At 36.4% G+C, this 24,720-nt stretch overlaps 1 protein-coding gene across 2 annotated transcripts in view; it reads right to left on the bottom strand.

The window, feature by feature from the left end:
• Asb5 (ankyrin repeat and SOCS box containing 5) overlaps positions 1-23,912 on the bottom strand; it is a 38,128-nt gene extending 14,216 nt beyond the window's left edge. The window contains exon 1 of one of the 2 annotated variants that reach the window (XM_034520413.2): positions 23,588-23,912. In XM_034520413.2, the coding sequence (XP_034376304.1) occupies positions 23,588-23,783 (196 nt within the window). In that variant the 5' untranslated portion in view covers positions 23,784-23,912. Of the gene's footprint in view, positions 1-4,730; positions 4,984-23,587 lie in introns of those variants that run through there. The other variant, XM_034520414.2, reaches the window with a different exon arrangement.
• Positions 23,913-24,720: the final 808 nt, after the last annotated feature.

Here is a 24,720-nt window from a genome sequence, read left to right as displayed (position 1 = left end):
GTCTTGCTATTATTATCATGCCTATGAAACTTTCCTTATACTAATGTTATCCTAGATTTAGCTGGACCCTCCATTGCTACAGAATGATATACTGAATTAGATACATATGCAACTCATTCTAATTCATTATTGTTTATTGTGAGTCACACAGATTCTCATAAGATAGTGTATGCCTATGGGGTTGGACAGAAATAGAAAAGCTAAGAAAAAAAATGTTACATTGATCCTAAGGAAATGAACTAAATGTTCAGTGTCTTCCCTGATCAATCTTTTTCTCTAACTATCCCCAAATCAAGAGCTATGAATTTGAAGATAATTTTCAGGAAAAAGGTTTTAATTTTGAGGGAGATAATCTAATCATACCAGTTAATTATTATAGATCAATGGCACTTCCACACACATATGCTGATTTTGGACATCAGATAAGATATTCTTGTTTTTAAAATCAAGTGTACATATGTAACTACCTATGTGAGCTTCGGAAGTCAGCACCTGAAAGCTGAGTTTTGATAATCGCAAAGGTTTCAATAACTCCACCTCCTTCATGGTGTTGAAGTCAGTGTTAATAAAGTACTTAGCCTAATATATATTATATATATTATATATTATATATATATATATATATATATTATAATATATATTATATATATATTAAAAGTACACAGAAAACTGCTAACACCACTGCTTAGTTTATTAGAATCAGATATATAAATTATAACTACATAACTATACCTCATGTCAATTTATCTTTAGGCCATAATTACAAATCATCATAGATGCTAATGGATTCTTCTCAGCCGTCAGATCAGCATTATAACCAATAAACATTAGTGGCCGTTTTTATGATCACTGATTAAAATATTATGTGAAACTCATGAAATGAAATAACGCATTTCATTTGAAAGCCGAATAGTGATGGCATACTTTACTACTTTCTTCTTTAAAATTGTTATTATTTTTCATATGATATGTTTTAATCATATTCTTTCTCCTTCCCCACTCTCAACTCATCCGAGATCCTCCCCACCTACCTACCCAGCTAATTTCATGTTTCTCCTACATCTCTTCTAAAAACAAAAGAAAGAAAGAAAGAAAGAAAGAAAGAAAGAAAGAAAGAAAGAAAGAAATGAAGGAAGGAAGAAAACTAAAAAACAGGGGAAACTCCTCCAAAAAGAAAAAAAATTAAAATAGAAATAAACCAAATACATCAATAAGACAAAAAAATATCAAAAACCAAAACACACAGAGAAACCAGAGGGATTATTTAGGGGCTGGAGAGAGAGTTCAGGAGTTACAAGAACTTGTTCTTTCAGAAGACCCTGTTTGGGTCCCAACACCCACATGCTGTGCAGAAGCATTGATAACTAGAGTTCCAGAATAGAAAACCACTGGCACCAGGCATGCACACGGTGCACATACACACATACACGGAAAACTCTCATACACTCATACACATAAAAAATGTTAACATTTATTTAACGTCATGCTTTGATATGGGCTTTTGGAATTAATGTGTTTATGAATAAATAAGTACATCATTAAGAGATTAGCATCATCCAAACTAGCAGCCATCAATGTGAAATTTCCTGTGGTTTCTACTTGTCACCCAGCATCATTTGATCCCCCTTTCCTTATTATGTGTGAGTAGATGTTAGGACATGCCTAAGCAAATACAGAGGGAGATGGTTTGGGCATGGTATTTCAGCTTTGACTACTGGCTCCTAATAATTTTTCCTCAGGGTGACTGCCTCTTACAAGAAACAAATTAGCGCCATATAATGAACAGAAGAAAGAATAACATGATTATGGAGCTTTGTGCCATCTAACCTTTGCTCTCTATAATTCATAAGTGAGATGAGTAGAATATGGGGTGATCACAGTGCTGGACATTGTGCATATATGGACAGCTCCATATTCTAGGGGCCTGCCTGATTCCTCATAAACCTCGGTGCCCTCATTGGGGTCACTCATCCAGACAACATCCCAACCTCTCAAAGCATTTCTAAAAGCAAACACGTTGTTTTCTTAAAAGCAGCTACTTTTTATTTTGTTTCTCTAATGGTTTAAACAGAATTGCCATCCACATGGCCATAGTAACATGGTCTTCAGGTTAAGCCTATGGTTTTCAAGAACTTCATAAGAACTGACAGTTCTTGTGTTTTCTGATAAGAATCAGCTCTTACTGGCCCAGATGTTATCTTTTCATCAAGTCCTCTCTATCTTGGGTCTTCACTGTCCCAAGCTAAGGCTTGTGTCTCTCTTCACTAACTCATGAGATCTTTACCAGTCCCCTGGTTATAAATATCACTCACAGGTTGGGTACCCTAATTGTGCATTTCTAGACCACTCCTCTCTTCCAAATTTGAGATTTCATTTCCAACGGGCCATTCAACTTCTTCATTTACATGTCTAAGCAGGCAATTCAACTTAAGAGAATCCTTTGTTTGAGGCCCCTAAAACCCTGCTGTTGGGAAATGGCAATTCTACCACTAGTCATAACTTTTTTTAAAAATTAGCATGTCAAGTTGAGATGCAACCACACTGTTCACACTGTTTTCAATGTACTTGGATTTGTTTTCAAGGTTTTTAGATAGTTTTGTCCGGACTATACTGGAACTCCCTAGCTAGCTCAGGCTGGCCTTGAACTCAATGGCAAACATCCTACCTCAGCCTCTGGTAGGCTGAAATTACAAAAGTCACCTACAATGCCAATACTCTGTTTCATTTAGTTATACTGATTATTGTTTCATGTCACAAAATAAAATTCTATAACATTTTACATAACTGCTATATGATAGATATCATTTATGATAGTCATATAACTACTTACCTCATCATATATCAACTAATAATTAATACACTTTTTATTACATTTAATTATTTAATGTGCATCTGTATGTGTATCACATGTATATGTATCACATGTACATTCAGGCCAACATATGTGGGTGGATGTCAGAGAACCACTTGGGGGAGACATTTCTGTCTTTCTACTATGTGGATTCTAAGAACCAAACCCAACTTGACCAGCTTGGCTGGGGGGCATATTCCTTTTATACTCTGAACCATTATTCTGGTTATAAACATTCCTCATACATTGGTGACTCCAATTGCCCTCTCAACTTGAGTTTCCATTTTTAGCTGACTACTCAATGACTCCCCTTAAATATCTAAATAGACAATCCAATGTAACTGAAACCTTGATCTGAAGGCCTTAAAAATCTCCTTATTGGTAAGTCATAAAATTATACCTATCTATAATTTCCCTGGCCCTCAAATGGCTTCTCTATTTAGGAAATCAGCAGAATCAGGTACCTTTGCGACTATCCCTACATATAAGCTTAGGATGAAATCCTAAAATTTTAATCCTTATCATCAAATGACCTGCATCATGTTTGGAACTATTTACACTCATATTAACAGGTTTGGAAAACCTGAGATTCTGAACCTCAGTCTAATAGAAGTTTGGTAAATAAATATAATTACCATAATAGGTTTAAAGTAGGTCAAAGTCATTTATCAAAGTTAGATTTGCAAGTGTAATTTTATGGCTTACTTTCAACCTCCTATGGTGTTTCTATCAGCATAAGATGCAAGAGACTCATTGAGATGAATTTAGATGCTAGATTTTTTGCCATCTCCCACACATAAATTATCACTCCTTTCTGAGGTCTATCACAGAGATCTTTTTTTTTTCTCCATTTAGGAAAAGTCTGGAAGATCTTCATGTCTACCATAACCACTGTAGTCACTGAAGATATGAAAGCTCATACTGTGCTGTGAAGGTACTTATTGATGCTTTGAGGGCTGTCACTAACCTTAGCAAGCAATAAACACACAATAAAATAACAGTTTGTACATCATTAAATTAGGTTTTCATGTTTTAAAATAATAGCTCATTTGTTTCTGCCTGTTTCCTTTGTAGTCAACTTTTCACTCATATCGCTGGGTTATTTTATTGTTAAGCATATTGATAACATTTAAAAAGGAAATGGGCTTGTAGTGAGAAGAAACAAGCCAATTACTTGTTTCAATCTTTTTAAAAAAAATATGTGCTCCTACTTAAAAATGGCTTGTCTGAAAATTAACCATCATTTATAAATAATCATCTTCAAACCCTATCATATCGTAAACATAGCTGTTACGATGGGATGACACCTTGTTTCAGACTCTCCATTTCCAAGGTTTAAATATTTTATGCACTATATTGGTGTTCTGTTATTTGCGAACATAAAATTCCCCCAATCACTGAACTTTTAACTGCCATGTTCATCCTTCTTTATACTTCACACAATTTTTCTATTATTAATATTCACAAAGTGTGAGGACATTCCTACAAGGTCCTCAAACTCATTTTCTTACTTAAACCATCCTTCCAGCTTATGGTCTAGTTTACATGATTTTAAAATGTCCATATTGCTTGCATCCAGTCTTTTCCTGCATAATAGTCTGTTTCCATTTTTTATGCCAGTTAGAGCTGCTACCTGATAAAAGGAAAAGAGGATTAAGCCAGACTCTAAAAGTTTACCATCGTCTTTAATATACAATCAAAGTGGAGAATCAGCAAATGCATTTTCAAAAAAACCTAAAAGATGAGAACACGGTGCAGTCCTATGTCATGCCATACAGTCACACCTCAAAAATCCACATTCTGGAAAGCACCCACAGTTTCAAGTTAGTATTTGCAAAAAGAGGTCAACATAGTTTATTACAAGGCCTGCTATACTAACCTTGACTGGTCAGAATACCCCAGCTAGCTTTTCGCTTAGAAGAACATTCCTCTACAATTGCTAGCTTTCTTTTCATGAGGATTTGCTTAATGCCGTTGTTCCCTTCAACAGCAATGTCTGCAGACATACTTGGGTTGGTGTTTTTGGTCTGTAACAAGCAGGTGTCACAAGAACAAGAGCTCTACCCAGAAGAAATAGCAGCATCTGGCTTTCTACCTACTTTTTCCTTCCCTTCAGACTTTCACAAAGGTTCCCGTGTGCTGCCTGGAGAAAGGCTTCGACATTGAACGCTATTCAGAAATAGTTGGAAAGGGGCTGGTAGATGCGGTGTGGGGGGAAGGGCCAGAAACGCTGTACCGTTTGCTATTTTTAAAGCAAAGACTCTCTCTCGGCAGCAAGAAATGTTTAACTCTTTGTGTGATCCAAAATGGAAAAACATTACGGAAATGGCTTTTCTTGGTAAGAACAGAAGCTGAGTAAGTGGTTGCTTTGAGGTCAAATCCTATTTCTGTGATATGCAAGTCAATCCAATGGAAAATTGTCCACTGATAATGGCTGCAGACAGAACTTCACAGTCATATGGCTCAGAAGCGATCAAACTTGCCCCCATCCTCATCAGACATAAGCATTATATGCACATTAGGATCGAGTGGTATCTAGCTCATGCCTTAAGCTTGTAAGAATCTAAGGTTAGAATTTAAAAATCACATCCTATTTATGTAGGCTCAGGTCACTATTGTGTCTTTTTTTTTTTCTCCCAGAGGTCATTTCTAAACCAAAAGACATCGGCAGGCAATTTAAATACAGCTGAGATTTTTCACCCTAAAAGGTAACGGAAGGAGAAGCTGGAGGGGTGAGAGGAAAAAGTAAACATGTGCCTGTTCTCTCTTGCTGGCACATAAAGCTGAGCAGGGCTCCCAGTTCATGATGGAGGGAAGAACAGCAACTGAACGGTGATGGGACTCCAAGGATTAACTGAGCTGCGCATCATATTACCGGGTATTAACAGACAGAGATCTGCCCAGATGAATACTGGCGACAGAGCCTGACATCAGACTTTGTTACTATCATCGATAAGGCTCTAGCTGCTATCAGCCCAGAGATGAAATGAAATAAACCAGAGCTCTGTCTCCCTGCAGTAAGTCAAGTAGGAGGGAAAAAGATTATTTAATAAAGAAAATGAGTTTCCACGCTCTACCTGTTTACATCTGCTGCTACATTACAGAGCTGGTATTTACATCAAATGAGTCACTAAAGGATACCAAAGATAATGTTTTTCTTATCTCAAGTTCTGTGCTTACTATTAGGATGTCTCTGGAAATGTCACCTAAAGATATCCCACCTTCATTTCCTATACCATAGATCATGTGGCTGTTATCACAGTCTTCTAACTATAAGAGTCTTTGATTCCGTTTTTATGAGTCATACACACAAGAAAAGCTAGTACATGAGTTTTAGGAACAATAGATTACCACTGAGGGGCCTAGGTAGGACAGCTCATCTTGGGCAATTTGCATGGGTAGCCCATTCCCCCCAGGAAATAAAGGCTAGAAAGATCTATTTAGTCTTTGCTGTTCAACCTGAGTCAATGATAATTAACTACTGGGTCATTATTGCATAGTTTAGTCTCACAAAGAAAGCAGGGATTCTTTACAATAAAAGTAAATATTTTTTTTGTTTAAAAAGTAATTAAATCAATGAAAGGAAATTCAGTTTTAAGCACAGGATTTTTCAGCTCCATGTTTTTTACTAGTGTACAATAAATACAGGACGTTTCAAATACTGAAGTAATTTTGTCCTTAAAAGGTTTGTAGATATAATGCATTACACTGAACTATCTCTGTGTCCAACTGTCTGTCTATACTGTGTATAGTATGATTACAAAGCCTGAGTGATTACATTACTTCCCAGGCCCTTATCTCTTAAATGGCACTCCACTTAAAAGAGTAATTGACGTATGAAATTTAAGAACACCTCAGAAGTTTCTCTATGGCTCTGGTGATGGAAACAAATTTCCAGTGTTCCAGTGCAATAAGGAGAAAAAAAAATAAAACCAACCAACCAACCAAACCAAAACAAACAACCTACTATCAACACTTTGCTAGACCAGCTTAATTCCTTACTACTTTCTAAATACTATCTTTATACCCACAGATATATGTAGTTCTCACTCCTCATCTAAGAAGCTTCTCTTTGGAGCAAATGGAAACCATCACAGAAAACCACACAATAGAGAGATCAACAGATCCTGGGAAGCCTGGCTCCAATGGATACAACAACGACAGATCCTGTCGACATGACTCAGAAAACACTGGGGAAGAGAGGGGGGGGAATGTCTACAAGAGCTGGAGTACCAGGAAGTCTTCTGGGAATCCAGTTCTCTTGTAAATGGCTGCATGAGCAAGACACCAACAATGACAACATCAGTGGATGTGTCAATGTGGAAGGGAGAAAACATCACAGGGTCCCACTCCTAGACAAAGAACTGTGGGCAACAAACGACTTCGGGGAGAACGAGAATCAGCTTCTACTAAGAATGAACACCCTTATTGGTTTTCCAGTGCAGAGGGGCCAGCTTTGAAACTGTATACATACCATTAATCAAATATTATATATTCAAAGGTATATATATATATATGTATATATGTGTATATACATATATATGCATGTTTATACATATATACATATACAAATATAAACACTTATACACACATACATGTGTGTGAGAGAGGGAGAGAGAAAGAAAGAAAGAAAGAAAGAAAGAAAGAAAGAAAGAAAGAAAGAAAGAGAGAGGGAAGAATAGTCAAAAATATCAACTTGAGGAAGATGACTAGAGGAATTGGAGGGCAGCAGGGGAGAAAGCAGAGGGTGTGTGTGATAAAAAATTCTATTTTAATCAATAAATGTGTATTTAAAACATAAAACATTGGATCTGACCATGTCTATACACTTAACTGAGTTGGGTTATGTGCTGGCTTTGAGATAAACTGAAGCAGATTTTTGTTTCCATTTTAATTATTGTAAATTATTCAGAAGAAAAGTAGATTTTTAAAAAATGACTTCACAGATTAAGAGATGTGTTATAGATCATTCAGTTAAAAAATACAAAGGATTGAAGAGAGTCTAATCATTTTATGCATGCTCTGCTTAGCTGCATGTTTCATTAAAACACAGTAAAGATTTGACCCAGAACCCTTTAGAAGTTGCTTATCTGTGTGCAAATAAGGATGGACTCTGTAATCTCCTCTCTTACAAAGGAGTCTAAGATCTTCCCCAGTTCCAATGGAAAAAAAACAAGCTGGTCTTCTAAGTAGGTAGAAGGATCAAGATAAAACCAAACAATAAGAAAATTAAGGAAAATTATATCCCATAGAAAACGATGAACTCCAAATTTCTAAATTTTAGAGAAAAAGCAACAAAGATATACTTTGGACTAGATGACCCAGTATTTATAAGGATAGTGTTGGGATACAGAAGGATCCGACCTTATTCTCAGGAGCTATTTTACTCCCACTTTTATTAGCGCCAATGTGCCTGAATACACAGAAACCTTTGGTGTGATCACCAATCTCCAATCAGAAACTGAGGTTAAAGTGAGACAAGTTTTACTAGGAGCCTACAACATGGAAGTTCTTGTATAGGGCAGAAATCCCTACTTTCAGACACTACAAGCCTAAAAGCTAAAACTTGAAGCATTATGATGAGATCTACATAACAATGTAAAGCAGGATTAGGCAAGAATAAAACTTAAAAAAAAAAAAAAAAAGAATAGAAAGTGTGCCTACCTTCTGACCACTTAAAAAATCTGAATTCAAGGCACAAATTTAAACTATTTTTGTTAAGTTGGCATAGCCAATCACATGGAGAGACTATTGCTTCTGAGAAGTACTGTTTAGATAAGTGAATGAATGTCAGACAATCCCCAGATTAGCATTTCTGAGGACATTTCTGAATGATGGAACTTGGATCCAGAGAAGCTTTTCTTCCACTGTTTGAAAAAGACCCTGCTTCCATCGAGATTGACGCCTTCCCGGTGTTTTACTAAGCAGTGTTTCAAGTACATCCACAAAACCATTATCACCCGCCAACAATTACCAACTCATAGTTTGTCTTGTCTTGTCATCTATAATGTCCTCTGAAAACACTTCCAGGATCATTTGGCGAAAATCTCAGTATATCATTTTATCCATAAATATTTCGGCATCTGTATCTAACTTTTTCACACTATAATCATAGTACCCTAATCAAGGAAAAGTGAATTTTACTATAAAAACAAGCATAGGCTGACAGTTTTTATTTTCCATAGAGGAGCTCAATTTATAAACTTGCTTCTAAGGAGATACTTTAATTTATATAACCTTTACTATTGGGAAAAATAATATATACAACATACACTTCTGATCCCCCCAAAACACTAAAAAGTGTCTTTTATTCTTTATTATATTTTGTGTATCTGGTGCGCTTGTGTCTGTGTGTGTGTTTGTATGAAAGTGTATGTGTGTGTTCGTTTGTGTGTATATAGTGTTTGTGTGTATATGAAGAGTGTGTATGTTGAGTTTGTGTGCTTATGTTTGTGTATATATAGTATATGTGTTTGTGCATTTGTGTTGTGTTTGTGTGTATGTGGTATGTGTGTATGTGTGTGTCTCTGTGTGTGCTTGTATATATGGTATGTGTTTGTGTGTGTTTGTGTGTATATATGGTATTGTGTCTGTGTGTGTCTGTGTATATGTGTGTTTGAATGTGCGTGTATGTTTAGGGTTTGTGTTTGTGTGTGGTGTGTGTATGTTGTATATTTATGTGTTTTTATGTATGCATATATGTATATATATACATATGGTATATGTTTGTATGTATGTAAAATGGTGTGTTTATTTGTATATATGGAGTGTGTTTGTGTGTGTATACAGTATGTTTATGTCTATGTGTGTATATGGTATGTGTGTGTTATGTGTTTGTAAGTGTGTGTTTGTGTGTATATGCTATGTGTGTTTAAATGTGCGTGTGCATCATGTGTGTATTTGTATGTGTATGTTGTGTGTGTATGTTATGTGTGTATGTTATGTGTGTGTGGTATATATATATCTACATGTCTCACATGCACCACTCTGGGGATTGCACTCAGGGTGCTGGACATGCATAACAACCACTTTTCCCTGTGAACAACCTCTCTGCCCTCACTCCACTTTCTCAACTCTAACATTCCCATCCTTAAGAGATGTTTATTTAGTCATCCAAATTACTGATGGGTCAGTGAGTACTAGACAAGATCTTCTTCACTTTATGCCATCACAGAAGCACCTCAGAATGTCTTACCTCTCAGTGGCAAGTGTTCACCCTTACAGAGCCTCATGGCTTACTCCCAAGAGTCCGTGTTGGAGCTTCCTTACAAGGCCATGTGTCCATCCAATTCCTAGGAGATGTTCCTGAGGCCCATTCTTGCTTCATCTTACTCCCTATTCTATTTTATTTAAACATGAATAGCTCCAAGTCTGTGGCCCAGTGAGATTCAATGGGGATAGATAGACTGAGCCTGAGGGCAAGTCTATCCCCACAAGGAGTGTCTGGACTGATTGTTATCTAACAGTTAGCCTCTGTTTCAAAAGTCAGTGAAACCTACAGTGGCCGGTCTTGTGGTCCATGATATTTCCTCTCAGACTGGGTAGAAAAGGACATAGGTTCCTTAAAAGTCACACTTAAAGAAAAGATGGCTGGATAGCAGCGACAAGATAGAACCTATGCCTAAATAAACAGTGTGGCAAAAGACATTTAATTATGGGTGGAGAAAATTTTGAGAAGACATGGTACATAAGTAGGATCTAAATTTTGTCAACCTAGGTAAAATTTAACAAATATAAGTAGGGTGCTGCCATCAGGTCCAAGCTGAAGGAATGGTTTAGTAGATACAAGCATTGGCTGCCCTTCCGGACGACTTACATGACTTACATTCAATTCCCAGCACCCAAATGGCAGTTCACAACTGTCTGTAATTCTTTTTCCAGGGATCTGACACCCTCATACAGAAACACATGCAGGCAAAACCAATGTACATGAAAATAAAAAAAAAAAAAAAAATAGGGGTTGGAAAGATGGCTCAGTGGTTAAGAGCACTGACTGTTCTTCCAGAGGCCCTGAGTTCAATTCCCAGCAACCACATGGTGGCTCACAACCATCTATAATGGGATCTGATGCCCTCTTCTGGTGTGTCTGAAGAAAGCTACAGTGTACTCACTTACATAAATAAATAAATAAAATATTTAAAAAAATAAAAAAATAAAAAAATATATATTAAAAAATAGGTTAAATGGTTAACTGGGGTCCCTATTAGCATAGCAAAGTGCATTCTGTCTTTAGGCTGTTTCAGCGAGTCCATGTTATAAAAGCTTCTGGCTCCCTGGCTCCTCTCAGCTCCTCCTTACCTACTCACTACCCTAAATGTTTTCAGCTCATGGGCTTCCCTCCCCCCCAGCTTCTCATTCGTTTATAACCCTGCCATTTAGGTTGGTCTGTGATCTCTTGGTTCTCTTTGGTTTCTTGGTCCTCCTGATCCTCTCTCTGCCCACCACCCCCCACCACCACCCACCTCTTCTCATGGCCAGGTTAAGTCTACTCCTTTTTCTTCTTGCTGTGGGCTCTTCCTAATGCCTGCAGCTGTACTCTCCCTCTGTCTACCATTAAAACCTTCTCCTCAGCCTCACCTTGGAGCCATCATGTCTTCCTTTCATTTAGGTATAGTGACTGATTATTATCCTGTCACTACTGCCAGAAGGTCTTGATAAATTAAACTAGAAAATGTCTACCACAGGTTTGCTGGTTTGAATTGAGTGCTGTTGTCTAAGTATTTCCCGAGGTGTCCTTGAGATCAATAGAGAACTACTGGTAATTAAGTATTTAAAAACGTAATCTCATATGTTACACTGGAAATGTCTTAATAAATTCGATTATCTATACCCCAAGGCTTTTACTGATGTGAAAGCATACATAATCCGATTCATTACTTAGTTATGTCAATTCACCATTCTTGAATTATCCCTGATTATCTTCATATTTTATTTCTAATTCCATTGCTTCTGAGGCCAAGCTATCAAAATACTATCAAAGAGCCTAAGAATGAAACTGTCTGGAACTCTCTTGTTTAGTACATACAAGACTCTAGCTTTGACCACCAGCCAAAAATAAAACATAAATAAATAAAAGAAAATGCAGGAATGCCAGGATTCAATCTGTTCATTTTCTACTGATTAACTGATAAATGTCTGTGGTTTTCTTCAAAATAATTTACTTGGGGGAAATGTCACAAGTTTGCGCTCTTTTATAAAAGCAAATTTGTGTGCATTAAAACATTATTCATATTTTTCTTCCCAATTTATAACCAGGGTGTTATTTCAAATAGAAAATGTTCACAATAAAATCTGTTGAAAGCTAATTCATCCTGCTGGATTTAATTAGTGAATACTTAAAATTTCCCTCTGTAAATATCTATTAGCTTTATCTCTCTGAGTGTGAAGGATATTACAGAAAGCGTCACTGAGAATGTTTGTCAGCCTGACTTGGGGACACAGGCTGATCAAAATGGGATAGAGGTGGGGACCAGATGGAGCTTAGCTAGCTGTAGATCTGGATGTCTGAATGAACTATTGGCATGTACAAGCAGCCATAGAACCCACCATCCCACAGTAAGTTCATGGGGTAAAACTGACAACTTTGTTATGCTGCATCTTAGTTAGGGTTTTACGACTGTGAACAGACACCGTGACCGTGGCAAGTCTTATAAAGGACAACATTTAATTGGGGCTGGCTTACAGGTTCAGAGGTTCAATCCATTATCTTCAAGGTGGAAACACAGCAGCATCTAGGCAGAAATGGTGCAGGAAGAGCTGATAGTTCTACATCTTCATCTGAGGGCTCCTAGCAGAATACTGGCTTCCAGGCAGCTAGGACAAAGCCCACACCCACAGTGACACACCTACTCCAACAGGGATACACCCTCTAATAGTGCCACTCCCTGGGCTGAATGTATACAAACCATAACATGCTGCTAGCAAACCTTACACTAAGTTCTCTAGTCTGGCCAATTCCATACAGAAAATCACAAAAATAAGAGTAGTTCTAGCATAATGAAGGCAACATAGCACAAAGCCTTAGCAAGTACCCTATCAACAACAACAGCAACACAGCTAGAATGATTTTAAAATAGAAGAAGCCATTATCAAGAAACATACAGCTCCATTAAGGAAAAGAGAGGTCACACATGTTTTTATCTGATCACCTTCATTCCGTGTTGAGGGTTACTGAGTCTCCATGCTCTCTCTAACTGTCTACATCTTCTGCTCTACTGGTAAGAACAATAAGAAAAATAGTATTTCTCACCTTGCACTCCAAGAAATAAATGTTCATCTTTGTGGAGCAAAAGAAACACACACACACACAAAGACCTAGCAGCATTTTCTAAGCACATTAAGTGTGCTTGGTGGATGTGATGAGAACATATGCAAATACAAGAGTGATTTCGCCCACAGCATGCTCCAACTCAGTGTGGAAGATAACAGAGAGGAAGTAAATGATGGAAGTATATATCATTTGCAAAGCCACAGGAAGAGCCCTAAAATAGCCACCACTTGCAGATCTGTTGAGGACATTCTGAATGTTCACTGTAGCAATGGGATCTGTGAGATCATGAGCAAGAGGTAACTTCGGCTCTCTAGGCTGAAAGCTTTTCTGGGACAGAAATAATTAACTACAAGTCAAAATATGAACTATGGCATGTTATAACTAAAAGCAGAGTTAGGAACTGTCTACTCCCAGACTCACAAATACCTTCAAAAAGCCTTACGAACTTAATAGGATTGACAGAGGGTGCTGGGGAAGGCAGGATGGTGTCTTAACACAGAGGACGCATACAAAGTATCACCTACTGAAGTGAGCTTCGGGATCATTACAGAAAGCGTCACTGAGAATGGGGGTGGCTGGATGGGATTCAACACAACTGTCCTGTCTAAGGCATTTTAATGATGAAACTTATGGTAAGAAAGATAAAGTGTTATCCTTAAAGTTACCACCAAGATTGAGAACAAAGCAAGAAGGGGGACCTAGGGTATCTGCTTTTACCTTATGCTCTTCCCAGCATAGGAAATTGCTAGCAAGCACTACAGGCTAACACATCTGAACCAGTAAATAGAACATTAGGGAAGTAAAACTATGCATAATCTTCAATACCACATACAACAGTAGATGTTGTCTAATGAAGAGAGCTCATAAAGGGACATGTTTAGGGTAGCCTCCAGCATTTGTGTGAGAACACACACACACACACCCCTACTAGATCCAATTAATGTCACATTACGCACATGTTTAGAGCTGACCACTTGAGATAGAATAACCTATCAGCAGTTTTACTACTAAATTACAGCACGTTATATACCATTTTTTAATTTTTTTAATAACAACATATGAAAAAAGGAATCATTTATGTACTGTAAGCTCTAAGCCAGATATAGTAGGAAGTGGTTTAGGTAATTTTAGACAACTTATCTCTCATTTAAGTTTTACTAATCCATTGGAGTAAAGATTGTTATTTTAATTCTCCTGAAGAGGAAACTGAGGCCCACAGACATTAAGCTACTTCCTGTGGATCACATACCTAAAGAAGGCCAGAACCATGACAGATCGTGTCTGTCAGCCATCCATAATGTAAGTTTAATTTCCATTTTCTCTATTAGGGCCTTTCATTAATTTTACAAGTATTTGCTGAGTTTCTTTGACATCTAAGGCATTGCTTTTCCTCTATTTGTGAGTATCTATTTCAAATATCTAATGAAATTTTGTCTAGGAAGCTATAACTTCCATCTTCAGAACAGGAATAGTCCTGAAACAGCTTTTTGTCATACTGTGATCACTTATTCTTGACTTAAGCACTTGGCAGGAGTTGTATTTGTGCCAAGAGCACCAGGTTAAGTAAGTATGTGCTAAGTACAATTTTTTCTCATGGATATTTTGTCTTTTAAAAATATTTTCATTTCAAAAAATGAAAATAAGTATTCATCTTAATTGTGTAGACTTAAACAGAATGAACTCCATAGGATTAAATTCTCTAGTTGTATAACATAATACAATTGACCTTTAAATAATTATTTCCACTGCTTAATCCAGTTGACCTCCATAGACAAAATTTTAAAAATAAAATTAGTTTCAGTAGAGTCTAATTGCTCAACTTACTTAAAAAGACTCCTCCATCTCTCATATTCTTAGAATACTGAGTCAATTAGGTACACAAGTGTCACTGTAGGAGTTCAGGAGATTCTTTTCAGAAGAGTTTTGTTTTGTCGACTTTTATTTTTTCAATTAGAAGGAAGTCATAAAACATAGCCAGTGAGTTATTTCATCATAATTGTATGAACTGGGAATGATAGATGTGAAAGAAGAATCAAAGATTTTACTCGACTTTTTGTCTTATGATTCTAGAAGAGCCTCTATGAAGATGGTATTCATTGTCTTCTGTGTATTCAAACTAAGAAAGAACTAGCATTTCATTTTTCAAATTTACTGTTGTGAATCAAATTCAAGAAGAAAATAAGACACAAAGCTTCCAAGACCAGTCATATTTATCTATACCATGCAACTTCATTCTAAAAAGTCCTTTTTGCTTTTACTTGGGTGGTAAACATTATTATTTTCCTAGTAATCAACATAGGATTCAGAAAACATGAATCTTTTTTAGCTCTTCTCAGTGGTTAGTCAAGGATGTGTTTACTTGTTACTGGCTTGATTCACAGGGACATTCTTGCTTCTGATCTCATAGTTCAAGCACCATTGTGGTAGAATTAAACCTTTTTAGGTGGATGGCTTCCTCTCACACTTGAGCAGGCTCACCTGGCTGGCTCTAATGAGGCACTTTGTGCCATTATGATGGAGAACGACAGATTTTCAGTGAATAAACTTTAGTTTACTATTTGTCATGTTTTTCTCTGACTCACGCTGCACACTTGACAGGGGATAGGAGCCAGAGCTTCTATTTAAGAACACGAGAGGCATTCCAGTGTTACATTTCAGTTTGTTTGTTCTTTGCCCGGACTTTAAGACTATAAGCTTTCTGGAAAGAGTCTATGTGTTTCTGAAGGTTTCTATTTTCCTCGGTACATAGTGGTGCCATGGAAATTGTAGCTGCTCTGTTGGAGAAAAGCTGCCCTCATGCCACTTCACAGTTAGGCACATTCCTGAAGGGCCCAAAATGTTAACTGTTCTTTTAATCTCCACCAAAGACTGGTGAATGGCTGTCTGGTGATGGTTGGCCAGATTATAAGGTTGTTGGGTTCCTTAAAAATGATGTACAACAATTAGTTAAATTATATCTTATTGAGTAGGATGTGGTTGTAAATATTATCTTGTCCTATTCTTTGAAGAAAACCTTGCCTATTGCCCAGTTTAGAAAGACACATGAAGATAGATAGATTTCAGCTAAAGAGCCAAAGGAGCTCACGAAAACCTTATTTTCCCTACACCACCCTAGCCTTTTAGTCTTTTCACCTCTCTCAGAACTCCCTTAAATACAATATAGTAACTTTCAAACTATTTTCTTAAAGAAACCAGTGGGGTTTTATGTGATCACAGAATTATATAGCATTCAATTTGTCATTGATCTTAACATGAACTTCTTACTCAGAGATGCTATCTGTAGCAAATGGCCAATCCCAGTATAGAAAGAAGACTGTGGTTTACTTTGTAGCATTAATAAGGTAGAGCTGGAAAGAAAAACGGTTCCTTGTGTACCTGGTAAAGAAGAAATGCTATACATGCCTCACAGCCCATACATACATGCTTTCTTCCTTCATTTCTTCCTCTCTCCATCCCTATTCCCTCCTTTCCTTTCCTTCCTCCATCTTTCCCTTTCACTTTAGTGTGGATTTAGAGGAACAGACATTCTAAATCAATAAATATCTTCTTGATCACAGCACTTTGGGCAGGGAGTTCACTGAGAAAAACTTCCTCTAGTTTAGAAAATGTGCTTAGTATACTAAAATTTTGACAGGATCTATGGACTACCCATGGGGCCACTATGAGGACATGCCCATAGCCAGGAGGCCAGCCACCTTCTTCCATATGTATTTCACACATTGTATAACATGACACAATGAATCATCACAATGAGGACTTTACAAAGTACTTATGGTGGTAATTATTTCTACTGTCAGATAATGACACCTTCATATGCTTAATCCAGTAAAGACATTAGAGAGCTTTGAAAAGAACACTGAGTGCTTGGATCCAAGATTTGAGAAAGGGTGCATCATCTATTCAACGAGTCATAATTACCTCTAAGACTCATACTTCAGTCTTTGGTAAAAAAATAAACCAGAATTCTTATGTTTCTCATTTTAATTTACCCTCTTTTTCTTTGTAAGCAACAGAGTTTTATTTATACTTCTTCATAAGCATATATTCTCACTCTTAAACTATGTCATCTCTATATATATAGACCTCACTCTTTTCCCTTCCTGAATTCTAAGATAGCAGTAATTGCAAAATGTGGTCATGTTCAATTCAGCACTTTAAGAATTGCCCCTTTGCTTGTTTTTTAGTTATTTTATATATGCAACATTTGGCTCTTAGTGACATTGTCTCATTTTATCCCATAGTAAATTATTAATTATTATACCACATATGTTGTAAATGTAAACATATAACATTTAATATATTGTGTGTTTAGAAAGTACATAGGCATATCTTATGCATATTACAATGTAAACACAGCGGTATGTCAGGAATAAAGTGGTATCCAATATTTGATGGGCTGAGTTGAGTGAAAACTATTTCAATTATGTTAACAAGTAAAACAAATAGCTCAAGCCTTTACCAATTTCTAAACAAAGTAGTAATACTGGAAACAAGTTAAGAACTATTTCAATTATGTTAACAAGTAAAACAAATAGCTCAAGCCTTTACCAATTTCTAAACAAAGTAGTAATACTGGAAACAAGTTAAGAACTTATTTTTTTTTTTTTTTTTTACTTTTTTCCTGTCTGAATTGATGGGAAATTTTTATAAGTTTATGGATTGAGCATGCCATTTTTTCATTTTTTAATAAAAGTGAGAATACCAGCATGGGCCCTTCCTAGGAACATTAAGCAATGAAATGAATTTTGGGTAAAGCTTTATGTATGAGATATATGACTCGGAATTGACAAGTAGATAAATGAACAAGAAATATGGAACGAAAGTAGAGAATTAGAAATTCTGAAGAAACCATGAAAGTCAACATGTGCCCAATTGAGACAGAGAACATAAATACTGTTAGTACTGCTTGGAGCTGATGTGTCTCAGGCAAGATTACTCCTGGCTATGTCCTCTTCATCCATACTCCCATAGCAATTGGTTAACTTTGTAAAATATCATGTATAATGTCTTTAATAATTTGGTTATTTATCTCTCCCACATTAGACTAATATAGTACCTTTGACTTTGGACAAACAAAAATAAACAGTTAGGATTTTTTTTTTTAAGAAGAAAAGATAGAATTCCTGGCAAAATTTATCCTGTTGAAGCTATCATGAGCTAAGCCAGGTTCTTTAACTGCAGAATTACTGTTTCTCACCAAAGATAGCAGGAGGAATTATAAACATATCAAAATCTGACAGTCATTTATAAACTCGGAACTTTGTTCCCAAACTGTTTTTTTTTTTTTTTTAATTCAAAAGAGATCAATAGCCTCTTCTAGAAAAGATGTCCCTCCATTCTAAAATATAATGGAGCTTGGACAAATCAAAACATGTTTGAGTATAATGTGATGTCATTTGTTATTGAAGAGCAGGTCTTGATTTCAGTTCTTCCTATGTAGAGCTACTTTATCTAAATTAAGTACATGTGCTCAGGGTGTTTTTATGCATTAATATAATGGACATCACTAAAGAAGTCATCACAGTTGCCTCCTGAAAGTATTCATTGTTGAGATGACGAGTGTTCTTATCATAAGTGAGCTCATAAATAATCACACAGTAGCAAAAAACCCACTATTCTTTGGAAATGATAGAACGAATATCAGTTCTGACATGGCTAACAGCTACTGTAAAGTTTAGTCATTAAAGTGGATATAAACACAGCGCAGGCTTTATCAATACAGAGAAAAGGTATGAAGTAGCTTAGGGCTATAGTTTAGTTGGACTACACTTGTATGACATCTTGACTTCAGTGTTGTTAGAATTCTAACTTCTTTTTATACATTGTTTGCATTATTTTTTCAAAATGACATTTCACTTTAACATGTGACTGGAGGTGGCATAATATATACATATTATATTCTGCTTTCAAGTCTCAACCATATGTGTGAAAAAAAAAAAAAAAAAAACCAACAACAACATGGTCGATGGTAACTATGAGGCCAAACTTAAGTTCAGAAACTTACAAACTCAAAATCACAGAGATAAATCTGCATGCATCTTAAATTCCTAAGAGAATATCAACCACAAAAGGACTTCCTTGTGAGCTTCAGTGGCCCCAGATAATTTCAAACTCACAGTGACATGTTACCCTGAGGTATTTTCCATAGTACAGAATTTTGTCTATGGCTTTGAAGGATCAAAAACATTTTGAAGCAAATTCCTGCTTCCAAAGTGTGTTTGTAACTCCAATGGCTCAAAATAAAGAACACTGATAATGAGATAAATATTCTAATTCAAAGTGTTAAAAATCTCAGATAATTTAAAACTCTGGAGGAAAAGCCAGTTGTTGCAGCAGGGAGCAAACCACAATCAGAAAGTTAATTGGTGATTTTTAAAATAAATGAAGTCATATATAAAATAAACACAACAAAAACTAAAACCATAGCTCTGCTATGTTCTGCTTTCTCTTGACAGTTCGTAGTGAAGTAGGTAGCCCAGTAGACTCAAAAGACAGCTAAACAACCTCTTTATGATATGAACATTGCCTATGTTGGTGCTCAATGCCCACTCTGATCAACATGCTAACGTAATTCTAGAATACCTAGGTTGGGCTTTAGGCTTAATCTCATTCATTCTCACGTTATTTCTTTGGGGGTTGTTTCACTGTGATAATCTCTCTCAATCTCTCAATCTCTCAATCTCTCAATCTCTCAATCTCTCAATCTCTCAATCTCTCAATCTCTCTCTCTCTCACACACACACACATGCACACACACACAGAAAGAGAGAGAGAGAGAGAGAGAGAGAGAGAGAGAGAGAGAGAGAGAGAGAGAGAGACTTAAGTAGTTCTTCATATCCTTCTGGCAATGTTCAAATTGGTCTACTTATTGCAAACATGTCTTCTTGTACAACTTCAACAATTACTACAATGTAACTCTGTAATAAATTATGGCTTTATTTACATTATTTTTATCTTTTCAACTTCATTCACACCCAAACTCTAATGAGTCTGATTACCTTCAGAAAACTGAAAAATTTCAAGTCTCATATTCAAAATCTTTCAAAATGTATGAGTCTAATTTGTTATTTTTATAGTTCACAAACTCTTTACTTTTCCTAGGACTATTTTCTCTCTTGTGCATTCTGAAATTCATGCCTGTGGTCCTTCCGCAGCTGCCTTCTCTGGGAAAATATTTCTGAATGTCCAAGTGTGAAAAAGCACCTTAATTCTCTAGATTCACTTCTGTTAGTGTATCTGAGAGTGATTGTTTTGTGTTGTATCTCTTGAAAAAACAAAAGAGCAACATATTTTCTGTCCTTATCATCTTCATATCATGGGGACTTGAGAAGCAGATGTTTAGAACTGTCTCCATTTGTTTGAATGTAAAACTTCTATAAGTCTTACAACCTTTGACTAAACTTGACAAATACTGCCCTTAAGACCAGAGAGAGATCTCAACATGTCCTTGGGATATTTATTGGTATTTCATATATTTCTCAAGGGCTTGAGAATGTTTATTAAGTTAACATACCCTTCAATATTATATATTATATTTTCTTCACTGTTTAATATTACAGGTGAAAATACATTCCAATTCTTGTTAGTCTGACAGTCAATCTCAAAGAATGGTGCAAATTTCCAACTGGAGTCCTCTGAAAGTCCTCTAATCAGAGGGTTTAACAGCAATAATGATATGGAAAGTAGAGAAGGTAAGCAAAACATGATCCCTTCAATGTGATGTGGGGGTCAAGAAACTTCAGAGATGAAAAGGCAGGGTTATGAAGCTTCCTGGAGTTCTTCGGGGCTTAAGAAGGAAATGTCTTCAGCCAGTTCATCTATCATTTAGCTCATTAGGTCTCTGGTTTATAATCAGACCATCTCAAGCTTGATTGAACAGGGCTTAGCAACTCATGACACCAAGAGCAATAACAACAGAATAGCCTGCATTTGTCTAACACAGTGAGCTACCTGGAGATAGCAACTGGGTAAGCAAAGGGTTTCTTTAGTTCCTACTGAAGACACTGAAGGTCCAATCAATAACATCCCCACTATTATGAAAGACATGAACTACACGTATCAGCCTTACTTCACAGATTTGGCAACTGCACTCTAGAAATTTTGGGGAGCAATCTGACTAAACCCTGGGAATGGAAATGAAGAACACAATTCAAAGAGGAATGATAGTAACAGCCTAAGAAAGGAGGAGGAAACTGCTTGATTAAGCAAAAATAATTAAACCTGGATAGTCAACACTAGACCTAAGCAAATCAGAAATAGTATAATTACAATTTAAAAAATTTAAAACCTACAATAAATAGAGTTTTTTTTTTCAAGGCAATTGACTTATTTTCCTAATGTTAAAATAAAACTGGGCACAATTATGCTTATCCTGAGTAATAATTACGATGAAGCACCCTTGTGTTAAATATATAGTGAATAATATATGGTGTTGAAAAGGAGAAGTTTTGTTAAATAGAGCAAATCTTATCATCTCAGCAGAGCTTTTTAAACTCTGTTCTCGGGAAATGTGTTTCTACTAGTGAGTATTGATTTCCATCTTACCATCTGGGACAAACTCTTACAATTCTAATACTTTTGAAAGGACTATAGTAAGACAATGAAACATGAAACCCAATTCACATATGCCCAGGAATTATCTGATTGAGCATGCCATGATATAATGGGAGGATGACTGGTTCTCTTATTTGCCAAGATGCACAGAAAGATGTCTCACTGGTCTCCTCTGACATGTTTGTCAAGGCACAGACATCTTTCTTCTTTTTAGCCAATATTTCATTGCTTTCTCTAAGATCAATCTCATAAAACAGAAACAAGGTGTAACTGAAATAAGGAGCTGTAAGGTTCCTGTGACGATACATTTTTATCATCTTATAACCTCATAGTTTGCTTAGTCATGTCTGGAAGTGTGACTTAGGTTTTACAATCGATTTTTGTGTTTGCATTTGGTATACAAATAGTGCATCTACCAAATGACGTTTTAATTCTCACTGGATCACAAGGTAAAGATGCTACTTTTAAATGCTAATTCAGAATCAGTGCTGGGGGATACAGGGTTGCTGCCTCTTTCATCTAGGGTTTATTTTCCCTACGAGAATTTCATGGAGCACTTAGATTTTCCTCACTGTGTGTGTACACAAGTTCTTCCATTTACACAAGAGCAACTTTTCATATGGGAAAACAGTATCCTCTCCACAAACCAATGACGATCCCCCATCTTTAGTCAACATTCCAACACAACAATAGTGGTCTAGATTTTAAACTGAATTACGTAAAAACACTCAGAACAAATAAGAAAATAGGTTTCAACACAAGCTTAAAGTGCTCTTTCTAAAAATGTTATATTTTCTAACTATGAGATGCTAAATTTTGATTCTGAACACTTAATTTGCCTAGGAGGTATCAGGGAACACAATGTTGGTGAATGCCTTGATTGATTCAAAATCAGAAATAAATAGAAAGATTACAAGAAATTAAAGTGTCACTTTTCCAACCAACAGGTGAATCATTTTTACTATTTAGAATATATCTCCAATAAATGGTCTTATAAAACTTAAAATCTGTGAGTAGTAATAGCGTCACCAGTTTTCATTTCGTCTCAGATTTCAATTTACTCTAAGAAGCACTGATACACTTGACTGTACAAACATCAAATTTGCTTATTCATGATCCTATCTAGTAATAAACACTGTCCACAATCTAAGCAAAGCACTTTCAATCCCTTTGGAAAAATACATGCCAAAATATTGTTGTTTTATTTCACAATAAAATTAAAAAATTGTAATGAAAAACAATTCTGAAACCCTTTACTTTTAGTAATAGTTATTTTATTTTAGTTATGTTTTCAGTGCTGAGGGCTGACCCTATGGTCTTTCAAATTCTAGGCGGGCTCTTTCATGCTGAGCTATAGCACACCAACCCCCCACCCCCAACCCCACCCCTCACCCCTGGCCTCCATCCAGTTCTCAAGAAAGGGTCTCAGGAAACTACTTTAGCTGTTTTTGAACTCTATAAAGGCCTTCAGGTTACAATCCTCCTGCCTCAGTCACTTGAGTGGCTGGAATTACATGTTGCATCACCAGGTCTGATTCAACACTTTTCTACATGACTTAATATATTGTTTAAAATATTACAACACTAACATATGCAAAAGGAGAAATAACAAATCAGTTATCTCTTCATTATTCTCTGAAATAAGGATGAGGCAAGTGAAATATTTAAAGTTTTTAAATGATTACTACTAGGTGAGGGCCTCAATACTTAATGCTGTATTTTCATATTGCCCAAACATTTATGCTGAAAAGCAACTTTCTTTTTCATGAAGCCAATGAGGTAAGTTACAAGAACTCCCTTCCGCTGAAGTTTACAAAATATCCCATAAAGAGAACCTGTGATGTTTTCTTGGATTGCAGATCAAATGATAGTTCTCCTCAACTTGAAACAGGAGCCTGCTATCATAAACGTACCTTGTCCTTGGCTTACTCCATAAAACTCAGCTGCTATCCTCGCGGCTTCCTTTCGGTTGCCTTTTACGATGTAGAAATGACTGAGGATGGCAAGGCTGATTTTCACAAAAAGTTTAAAACAGAAAAGGGAGAGTATCGTGAAATAGACATTAGATAGTTGTTGAGCAAACGGCCGGCTTTCTTCTAACACCGACATCGCTGCAGAGGAATCTGCCTCGTGTTAGGTCCCAGCCAAGTCTCAACTGTGTCTGGCTCTGTTCCGGGATGCTCTTGAACAGCTGGTCCGAAGGAAAGAAAATATCAACTGGTAATGATGTCTAAGGCTCAAATTATTTATACTGTCCATAAAAGTTCTTCACCAGCTCCTATTGGTCTGACAATATTCCATGGAAGCAACCGAATCACGTTTCGCAAGCCTCCTGACTTTCCATTCTCAGTATAAAGTGATACACCCTCTTTCTGTTCTGGCTTTCAGGAGTTGAATATTGAAATAACTAAGGCCGGCGGTTTTCCTTTTTTGGTATCTAATTATCAAGAACAACTCGGGCTCAGTAAATACAACTGGCACCAAGCCTGGAGACTTGAGCTCTATCATCACTTGAGCCCACACAGTGGAAGGAGGGTCCCAACTTCCTCTTGTTCTCTGATCTGCACACTTGTGCTGTGTGTGCATGCCTGCACAACACACACACACACACACACACACACACACACACTAAATAAATAATAAATGAATGAATACTTGTAACTTAAAAAGAAAATTGTAAGTTTTATCTTATCCACATGGTTCATATGATAATATGTATAATCTTGAAGAGAAGTCAAATGTTTTAACTCAAGGCTTTAACTCTGTTGACCATGAAATAAATCATTAAAGGATCCACTGAAGTAAATGATTGCATTGATTTTGTTGTTATACAATAGTTTTTATAACTGATCAGACTGTCCCATCATCTATTAATAGATCTACACTGCAGTGTAACACTGTAAAACACCCATCAGCTGCTTTCTCTATGCTGAGTTGTCCAAGAAGAACTAACAGTTTCTGCCACTAGTGTAGCAGAGTTTAACAGGATAAAATGCAATAACTTAGATAAATAAAAGACAAGGCATCATGGTAACATACCCAAAGG

The sequence above is a fragment of the Arvicanthis niloticus genome, chromosome 16, assembly GCF_011762505.2.
Source record: "Arvicanthis niloticus isolate mArvNil1 chromosome 16, mArvNil1.pat.X, whole genome shotgun sequence".
Taxonomy (NCBI): Eukaryota; Metazoa; Chordata; class Mammalia; order Rodentia; family Muridae; genus Arvicanthis; species Arvicanthis niloticus.
The sequence above is the reverse complement of the archived record's forward strand: the minus strand, read 5'-3'. Positions and strand labels throughout refer to the sequence as shown.